The sequence below is a fragment of the Berghia stephanieae genome, unplaced genomic scaffold, assembly GCF_034508935.2.
Source record: "Berghia stephanieae isolate SIO BIC M18660-M18661 unplaced genomic scaffold, UCSD_Bste_1.3 scaffold1799, whole genome shotgun sequence".
NCBI lineage: Eukaryota > Metazoa > Mollusca > Gastropoda > Nudibranchia > Aeolidiidae > Berghia > Berghia stephanieae.
Genome location: NW_027622844.1, coordinates 1 through 11154, shown reverse-complemented (window position 1 = coordinate 11154; position 11154 = coordinate 1). Strand labels below are relative to the sequence as shown.

Genomic DNA, 11154 nt, shown 5'->3' with positions numbered 1-11154 from the left:
GGAATTAATTAGGCTACTTACCATTGTTATTTTAAATTAGGTACCTGATCAGTGAAGAAACGGTCAACCAGTTTGTTTACAACGTGAGGCAATTGAAATGTGCTTGTAGCAATCTATCCTAACTTTCGATTTAAAGGTGTCTACATAACGCACTTCCGGCTTTCACGTTTTACTTTTTCATACTTTTATGAATCAGTGAAATTTATCGCTCGGCGGCTCAGTTAAAATTGGCTACCATTGGGATCACGACAGGTTTGGAAAGTGAAAAAATAATTTAATGACGGCTGTGTGAAATTACACTGGGATGGGTTCAGACACGCCAATTCTAGAAAGCGTCACTTAGCCTTGGTGATATATCCATTGTTAATATAAACGGCCCCCATGAGCTATGCGTAGCGCTGTGGAACACTCCTAATCCTAATTACTTTACGGACATTCTTTCTTTCTTTTTTTCCCTTTTTAAAACATTTGAATTAGACAAATTGACTGATTTCAGTCAATTGACTGAGAATTTACAGGTCTACTTACTTGGAGGCAGAGGAGAGAATCTGTCTAAACTCCACTGTGGTGTCCTGGACACAGCGATCCATCTGACCAATGTCCAGTTGACCTCCCATCACGGTGGCATTGATGACCTCCATCACGGTATTGCTGAATGTGATTGGAGCGGAACATTTCAAGTGATCCGGTGGATTCATGAACTCATCCACAGCCTGAGGATACAACAGACAGATGAGCTAAAAATGGTCTATGGAAGTAGATGAAATATAACAAGAAATGAGATGAGTAGAAATGTGCCAGAAAACAACAGAGAATAAAAACTTTGAGGCGGCGATGGGGGCTCGAACTCACGAATTTATTGTTACAACAACTCGCCTGGCCATTGGAGATCCTGACTCTACCATATCAGTTATCCGCAAAGTTTTTATTCTCTGTGTTGTGTCATTTCTTGTAATTATCAACATAAGTGCCGTGCCTGCTCCACTCACTTTTCTGAATTAAATACATGAAAAATAGCAGTCTTCAATTACATGGTCAAAATCATTTTATTATTGTCACTCCTTTGTTAGAATTAATTGTGCCTCTATAATAATAATAACAGCAATACTATTAACAATAATAATCTAAATTGAAATGACGCCCTCGGCAGTGACATCAAAAGATATTGTTGCCTAGGTATTTCACGAAGGAATGCAGATAATTCATCAAACAAGATGTCTGATTAAAACAAGAATCACTCACGTTGTCCAAGTGAGCAAATTGAGAGTTGATAATCCTGCTCAAAGAAGAAAAAAAAACGAAAGTGCCTCGAACCTGGGACCTTCTGGGTCACAGTGCAATGCCTTAACTACTCGGCCACTTCGCACCAAATAACAATAATAATAATAATGATGATAATAATAATAATAATAATAATAATAATAATAACAATAATAATAATAATGATAATGATAATAATAATAATAATAATAATAATAATAATAATAATAATAATAATAATAATAATCACAATCATAATAATCATAATAATGACAATGATGATGAGATGATAATCGTTACTGTCCCAAGAGGCAATTATTATTAGGTTGTTTGCATTTTGTTTTTGTCTTTGATTGATTTTGTTTCGTTTTCTTTTAATTTTGTCTCTTCAGTTTCTTTTCCAGTATTTCATGTTTGCTATTATTTTTTTAAAATGTATATTGTTGAAAAAGGATCTGTTGTCATACCATACAAGGTTTGGATATTGCACTAAAGTGGAACCACATGATGACAAAACAAGTCTATAATTCTATGGTCTCTCTACAATCAAAATTGACTTTTCTAGAAATGGTTTACTGTATAACACTCGAACAGTGTTTTACACCTGGATGTACGATCCAAAAGATATTTAAGACCACATCTCATGAAGGTATGCCTTAACATACAAACACGTGATCTCACCTTAAGTCTAACAAACATCTTTTCCTTAAAGACCACCAAAAAATTCAGAAAGTAATACTTTTTATAACAAAAACAACACACAACCAAAACAACAACAACCACCCATTACAACAAAAACCTCAACGAAAGTTGAGTAAAAAAAAACAAAACTATCTAAGGCAATAAGAAACCCATCCAATTTAAAGGCACCTCAAAATAAGAAAGGAATGACTGAATAACCCAAACTGTGATACTAACCTGGAAAAGGGTACAGACAAACAGCATCAATTAAATCCCAAAAAACTAAGAAAGGATTGTAAAAACAAACACGGATACTGGAGTCAAGACAAAACATCCTTAGAAAAAAAACCTCAAGAAAGAATGATGATGCCACAAACGGATAACCTGAAGTAACAAACACCTCCATGAAGACCAAACAAGAAAGGAATGACTTAAAGACCCTGGTGCTACATGAAGTACAAGAAAAGAGAAATCCAATTTAGGGGAGACACCTAGAAAAGCAAGAGTATAACAAAAAATGATCTACTGGTAGTACAGACAAACAGCCATCCCATTTAAAGACCACAAAAACCTCAAGAAAGGAATGACTGTATAACACACAAACACGTGATCTACACCTGGCAAGTACAAGACAAACAGCCATCCATTTAAGACCACAAAAAACCTCAAGAAAGGAATGACTGTATAACACACAAACACGTGATCTACACCTGGCAAGTACAAGACAAACAGCCATCCCATTTAAAGACCACAAAAACCTCAAGAAAGGAATGACTTATAACACACAAACACGTGATCTACACTGGCAAGTACAAGACAAACAGCCATCCCATTTAAAGACACAAAAAACCTCAAGAAAGGAATGACTGTATACACACAAACACGTGATCTACACGGCAAGTACAAGACAAACAGCCATCCCATTTAAAGACCACAAAAAACCTCAAGACAGGAATGACTGTATAACACACAAACACGTGATCTACACCTGGCAAGTACAAGACAAACAGCCATCCATTTAAAGACCACAAAAAACCTCAAGAAAGGAATGACTGTATAACACACAAACACGTGATCTACACCTGGCAAGTACAAGACAAACAGCCATCCCATTTAAAGACCACAAAAACCTCAAGAAAGGAATGACTGTATAACACACAAACACGTGATCTACACCTGCAAGTACAAGACAAACAGCCATCCATTTAAAGACCACAAAAACCTCAAGACAGGAATGACTGTATAACACACAAACACGTGATCTACACCTGGAAGTACAAGACAAACAGCCATCCCATTTAAAGACCACAAAAAACCTCAAGAAAGGATGACTGTATAACACACAAACACGTGATCTACACCTGGAAGTACAAGACAAAAGCCATCCATTTAAAGACCACAAAAAACCTCAAGAAAGGAATGACTGTATAACACACAAACACGTGATCTACACCTGAAGTACAAGACAAACAGCCATCCCATTTAAAGACACAAAAAACCTCAGAAAGGAATGACTGTATAACACACAAACACGTGATCTACACCTGGTAAGTACAAGACAAACAGCCATCCCATTTAAAGACCACAAAAACCTCAAGAAAGAAGACTGTATAACACACAAACACGTGATCTACACCTGGCAAGTACAAGACAAACAGCCATCCCATTTAAAGACCACAAAAACCTCAAGAAAGGAATGACTGTATAACACACAAACACGTGATCTACACCTGGAAGTACAAGACAAACAGCCATCCCATTTAAAGACCACAAAAAACCTCAAGAAAGGAATGACTGTAACACACAAACACGTATCTACACTGGCAAGTACAAGACAAACAGCCATCCCATTTAAAGACACAAAAAACCTCAAGAAAGGAATGACTGTATAACACACAACACGTGATCTACACCTGAAGTACAAGACAAACAGCATCCCATTAAAGACCACAAAAACCTCAAGAAAGGAATGACTGTATAACACACAAACACGTGATCTACACCTGGCAAGTACAAGACAACAGCCATCCCATTTAAAGACCACAAAAAACCTCAAGAAAGGATGACTGTATAACACACAAACACTGATCTACACCTGGCAAGTACAAGAAAACAGCCATCCATTTAAAGACCACAAAAAACCTCAAGAAAGGAATGACTGTATAACACACAAACACGTGATCTACACCTGGCAAGTACAAGACAAACAGCCATCCCATTTAAAGACCACAAAAAACCTCAAGAAAGGAATGACTGTATAACACACAAACACGTGATCTACACCTGGTAAGTACAAGACAAACAGCCATCCCATTTAAAGACCACAAAAAACCTCAAGAAAGGAATGACTGTATAACACACAAACACGTGATCTACACCTGGCAAGTACAAGACAAACAGCCATCCCATTTAAAAGACCACAAAAAACCTCAAGAAAGGAATGACTGTATAACACACAAACACGTGATCTACACCTGGCAAGTACAAGACAAACAGCCATCCCATTTAAAGACCACAAAAAACCTCAAGAAAGGAATGACTGTATAACACACAAACACGTGATCTACACCTGGTAAGTACAAGACAAACAGCCATCCCATTTAAAGACCACAAAAAACCTCAAGAAAGGAATGACTGTATAACACACAAACACGTGATCTACACCTGGCAAGTACAAGACAAACAGCCATCCCATTTAAAGACCACAAAAAACCTCAAGAAAGGAATGACTGTATAAACACACAAACACGTGATCTACACCTGGCAAGTACAAGACAAACAGCCATCCCATTTAAAGACCACAAAAAACCTCAAGAAAGGAATGACTGTATAACACACAAACACGTGATCTACACCTGGCAAGTACAAGACAAACAGCCATCCCATTTAAAGACCACAAAAAACCTCAAGAAAGGAATGACTGTATAACACACAAACACGTGATCTACACCTGGCAAGTACAAGACAAACAGCCATCCCATTTAAAGACCCACAAAAAACCTCAAGAAAGGAATGACTGTATAACACACAAACACGTGATCTACACCTGTAAACAAGAAAAAAAAAAAAAAAAAAAAAAAAAAAAAAAAAAAAAAAAAAAAAAAAAAAAAAAACTCAGAAAGGAATGACTGTATAACACACAAACACGTGATCTACACCTGGTAAGTACAAGACAAACAGCCATCCCATTTAAAGACCACAAAAAACCTCAAGAAAGGAAGACTGTATAACACACAAACACGTGATCTACACCTGGAAGTACAAGACAAACAGCCATCCATTAAAGACCAAAAAAAACCTCAAGAAAGGAATACTGTATAACACACAAACACGTGATCTACACCTGGAAGTACAAGACAAACGCCATCCCATTTAAAGACCACAAAAAACCTCAAGAAAGGAATGACTGTATAACACACAAACACTGATCTACACCTGGTAAGTACAAGACAAACAGCCATCCCATTTAAAGACCACAAAAAACCTAAGAAAGGAATGACTGTATAACACACAAACACGTGATCTACACCTGTAAGAACAAGACAAACAGCCATCCCATTTAAAGACCACAAAAAACCTCAAGAAAGGAATGACTGTATAACACACAAACACGTGATCTACACCTGGTAAGTACAAGACAAACAGCCATCCATTTAAAGCCACAAAAAACCTCAAGAAAGGATGACTGTATAACACACAAACACGTGATCTACACCTGGCAAGTACAAGACAAACAGCCATCCATTTAAAGACCACAAAAAACCTAAGAAAGGAATGACTGTATAACACACAAAACACGTGATCTACACCTGGAAGTACAAGACAAACAGCCATCCCATTTAAAGACCACAAAAAACCTCAAGAAAGGAATGACTGTATAACACACAAACACGTGATCTACACCTGGAAGTACAAGACAAACAGCCATCCCATTTAAAGACCACAAAAAACCTCAAGAAAGGAATGACTGTATAACACACAAACACGTGATCTACACCTGGAAGTACAAGACAAACAGCCATCCCATTTAAAGACCACAAAAAACCTCAAGAAAGGAATGACTGTATAAAACACAAACACGTGATCTACACCTGGAAGTACAAGACAAACAGCCATCCCATTTAAAGACCACAAAAAACCTCAAAAAGGAAATGACTGTATAACACACAAACACGTGATCTACACCTGGCAAGTACAAGACAAACAGCCATCCCATTTAAAGACCACAAAAAACCTCAAGAAAGGAATGACTGTATAACACACAAACACGTGATCTACACCTGGCAAGTACAAGACAAACAGCCATCCCATTTAAAGACCACAAAAAACCTCAAGAAAGGAATGACTGTATAACACACAAACACGTGATCTACACCTGGCAAGTACAAGACAAACAGCCATCCCATTTAAAGACCACAAAAAACCTCAAGAAAGGAATGACTGTATAACACACAAACACGTGATCTACACCTGGTAAGTACAAGACAAACAGCCATCCCATTTAAAGACCACAAAAAACCTCAAGAAAGGAATGACTGTATAACACACAAACACGTGATCTACACCTGGCAAGTACAAGACAAACAGCCATCCCATTTAAAGACCACAAAAAACCTCAAGAAAGGAATGACTGTATAACACACAAACACGTGATCTACACCTGGCAAGTACAAGACAAACAGCCATCCCATTTAAAGACCACAAAAAACCTCAAGAAAGGAATGACTGTATAACACACAAACACGTGATCTACACCTGGTAAGTACAAGACAAACAGCCATCCCATTTAAAGACCACAAAAAACCTCAAGAAAGGAATGACTGTATAACACACAAACACGTGATCTACACCTGGTAAGTACAAGACAAACAGCCATCCCATTTAAAGACCACAAAAAACCTCAAGAAAGGAATGACTGTATAACACACAAACACGTGATCTACACCTGGTAAGTACAAGACAAACAGCCATCCCATTTAAAGACCACAAAAAACCTCAAGAAAGGAATGACTGTATAACACACAAACACGTGATCTACACCTGGCAAGTACAAGACAAACCTTTTGAATGTCGTTAATGATTCCCACATCCTCCAGTTTATTCATAAAGTTTTTCAGGCTGATCTCTTTGTTGTCGTTAAGGGAACATGCCAGGTCATCCAAGTCTTGAAAAATGTAGAAAAAAAAAAAAATGATTGGCGAAAATGAATGAAATAGAGGCTGACGTTTGTATGTGTGTGTGTGTATTTGTCACTTGTGGTTGAATATTTGTGTGTGTGTGTGTGTGTGTGTTTTTGTTTGTTACTGTAGTTGTGTGTGTCTTTGTGTGTGTGTGTGTGTATTTGTCTGTCACTTGCGGTTGAGTATTTGTGTGTGTGTGTGTGTGTGTGTTTGTGTTTTACATTGTTGTGCATCCATATCACAGTCATAGACATCAACTAGTGTAGGTTATCTGTTGACAAACATGATGAGCCAGAGAAACAGCAATCACTTTTTAACTAAACAATTACAACAACAATAACAACGATGATGACAACAATAACGATGGCAATAACAACAACGACAGCAAAAACAACAATGATGGGAAGAACAATAATAAATATAGCAATAACAATAGTAACGATGGCAATAACAACAACGACACCAACCATCACCTCAAGAAATATAAATATAGAGAAATACCAAAATGTTCCTACCTTCAACATGTCCAGCCATGTCTGATGCCAGATCGAGGGCAGTGAAAACCTTGGAGAAAACAGTGTGGAATTGTGGGAAGTCATCAGTCTGGTTGAGGTAGGAAGAAACAGCCTTACACAGACCAACCGTCCTGGAGAGATGATGTGATCAAGTATTCATTAGTAACTGATAGCCTTAGTCATAAGACTGACAAGTATACATGTAAAACTTGGAAGATTGTGGACTGTCAAAATGGATAGGAAAAATGAAGTATGCCTTAGAGTAGCTATACTATGAATGAGATCTGTTTTTCTTGATCTTTCTATATCAGCATGCATAATAGGCTATTTAAAGGTCTTGAATGATCCCTTTTGATTATAACTTGAATGATCCCTTATTGATTATAACTTGAATGATCAGTTATTGATTATAACTTGAATGATCCTTTTACTGATTATAACTTGAATGATCAGTTATTGATTATAACTTGAATGATCCTTTATTGATTATAACTTGAATTCTCCCTTATTGATTATAACTTGAATGATCAGTTATTGATTATAACTTGAATGATCCCTTATTGATTATAACTTGAATGATCAGTTATTGATTATAACTTGAATGATCCTTTACTGATTATAACTTGAATGATCAGTTATTGATTATAACTTGAATGATCCTTTATTGATTATAACTTGAATGATCCCTTATTAATTATTACTTGAATGATCAGTTATTGATTATAGCTTGAATGATCCCTTATTGATTATAACTTGAATGATCAGTTATTGATTATAACTTGAATGATCCTTTACTGATTATAACTTGAATGATCCCTTATTGATTATAACTTGAATGATCATTTTATTGATTATAACTTGAATGATCCTTTACTGATTATAACTTGAATGATCAGTTATTGATTATAACTTGAATGATCCTTTATTGATTATAACTTGAATTCTCCCTTATTGATTATAACTTGAATGATCAGTTATTGATTATAACTTGAATGATCCCTTATTGATTATAACTTGAATGATCAGTTATTGATTATAACTTGAATGATCCTTATTGATTATAACTTGAATGATCAGTTATTGATTATAACTTGAATGATCCTTTATTGATTATAACTTGAATCTCCCTTATTAATTATAACTTGAATGATCATTATTGATTATAACTTGAATGATCCTTTACTGATTATAACTTGAATGATCAGTTATTGATTATAACTTGAATGATCCTTTATTGATTATAACTTGAATTCTCCCTTATTGATTATAACTTGAATGATCATTATTGATTATAACTTGAATGATCCCTTATTGATTATAACTTGAATGATCAGTTATTGATTATAACTTGAATGATCCTTTACTGATTATAACTTGAATGATCAGTTATTGATTATAACTTGAATGATCCTTTATTATAACTTGAATGATCCCTTATTAATTATAACTTGAATGATCAGTTATTGATTATAGCTTGAATGATCCCTTATTGATTATAACTTGAATGATCAGTTATTGATTATAACTTGAATGATACTTTACTGATTATAACTTGAATGATCCCTTATTGATTATAACTTGAATGATCAGTTATTGATTATAACTTGAATGATCCTTTACTGATTATAACTTGAATGATCAGTTATTGATTATAACTTGAACGATCCTTTATTGATTATAACTTGAATGATCAGTTATTGATTATAACTTGAATGATCCTTTACTGATTATAACTTGAATGATCAGTTATTGATTATAACTTGAAAGACCCTTTATTGATTATAACTTGAATTCTCCCTTATTAATTATAACTTGAATGATCAGTTATTGATTATAACTTGAATGATCCCTTATTGATTATAACTTGAATGATCAGTTATTGATTATAACTTGAATGATCCTTTACTGATTATAACTTGAATGATCAGTTATTGATTATAACTTGAATGATCCTTTATTGATTATAACTTGAATTCTCCCTTATTGATTATAACTTGAATGATCAGTTATTGATCATAACTTGAATGATCCCTTATTGATTATAACTTGAATGATCAGTTATTGATTATAACTTGAATGATCCTTTACTGATTATAACTTGAATGATCAGTTATTGATTATAACTTGAATGATCAGTTATTGATTATAACTTGAATGATCCTTTACTGATTATAACTTGAATGATCAGTTATTGATTATAACTTGAATGATCCTTTATTGATTATAACTTGAATTCTCCCTTATTGATTATAACTTGAATGATCAGTTATTGATCATAACTTGAATGATCCCTTATTGATTATAACTTGAATGATCAGTTATTGATTATAACTTGAATGATCCTTTACTGATTATAACTTGAATGATCAGTTATTGATAACAACTTGAAAGACCCTTTATTGATTATAACTTGAATTCTCCCTTATTGATTATAACTTGAATGATCCCTTTTGATTATAACTTGAATGATCCCTTATTGATTATAACTTGAATTCTCCCTTATTGATTATAACTTGAATGATCCCTTTTGATTATAACTTGAATTCTCCCTTATTGATTATAACTTGAATGATCCCTTATTGATTATAACTTGAATGATCCCTTATTGATTATAACTTGAATGATCCCTTATTGATTATAACTTGAATGATGTTTTTTGTTTTGTTTTGTTTTTTGGTTTAAACTTCGTGCAAGACATTCTCCTTACTTTACATTGTATTCTACACAGCTCCACCAGTTCCGATTGTTACTAATAAGACTACATCAATCTCAAGCTCCATAGTGAAATTCAATTTCCAGTCTGACTTAATAGCAGATTGACTAGATGGGCTAGATATGGGATATATAAAAAACCAAATCTTACTGCTGGGATTGGCTGTAGGATTCCAAAGCCTTCATCACAGGGTGGAGGTAGTTGTCAACACTTCCATCTGCAATCATGGCCTGTTGTAGTCCCTCCAGGGTGTGGATGAGATGCATCATGGCTGAGTGAGTGTAGTCGTATACAGATGTCTTGTCCGTGGCATTCCATTGGTGCTGGAGTAACATGTCAAGCTGTTTGCCAGGAGTGGGGGGGGGGGGGGGGGGGGAGACAGCAAGAGATATGAGAGTATATATAGTTGTGGTTTTATAAAGAGTTTGAGACAATCGTTAGGGACAGCACTTATTTTGAGTTCTTTTACCTGTGTGGCTCTCTCTGTGAACATGTCAATTTATATCATAGTACAATATTACGTTTTATATTTTTAGAGTCTGTTACATTGTTTGAAATGATCTAAACATCAGCCATAGTAAAACATGGGATCCTTGAACTTGTCACGAGTTCTTGTCACATTTACACATACGTACTATCATTTTCATCAAGATAACCTTTAACGAGTTCTTGTCACATTTACACATATGTACCATCCATTATCATCAAATATAACCTTTAACAAGTTCTTGTCACATTTACACACACTATCCATTATCATCAAATATAACCTTTAACGAGTTCTTGTCACATTTACACATAAGTA

The 11154-nt window shown here is 34.9% G+C and overlaps 1 protein-coding gene across 1 annotated transcript; it reads right to left on the bottom strand.

Annotated features, from left to right (window-relative positions):
- Positions 1–528: 528 nt before the first annotated feature.
- LOC144961220 (uncharacterized) lies at positions 529–10691 on the bottom strand (the record flags this gene model as incomplete). The annotated part of the gene is made up of 4 exons (XM_078894493.1): positions 10500–10691; positions 7637–7767; positions 7002–7105; positions 529–713 (listed from the first exon to the last, which is right to left on the bottom strand). Coding segments are annotated over exons 1-4 (605 nt in total), but the record flags the coding sequence as incomplete, so codon positions are not given.
- Between the last annotated feature and the right edge of the window lie 463 nt (positions 10692–11154).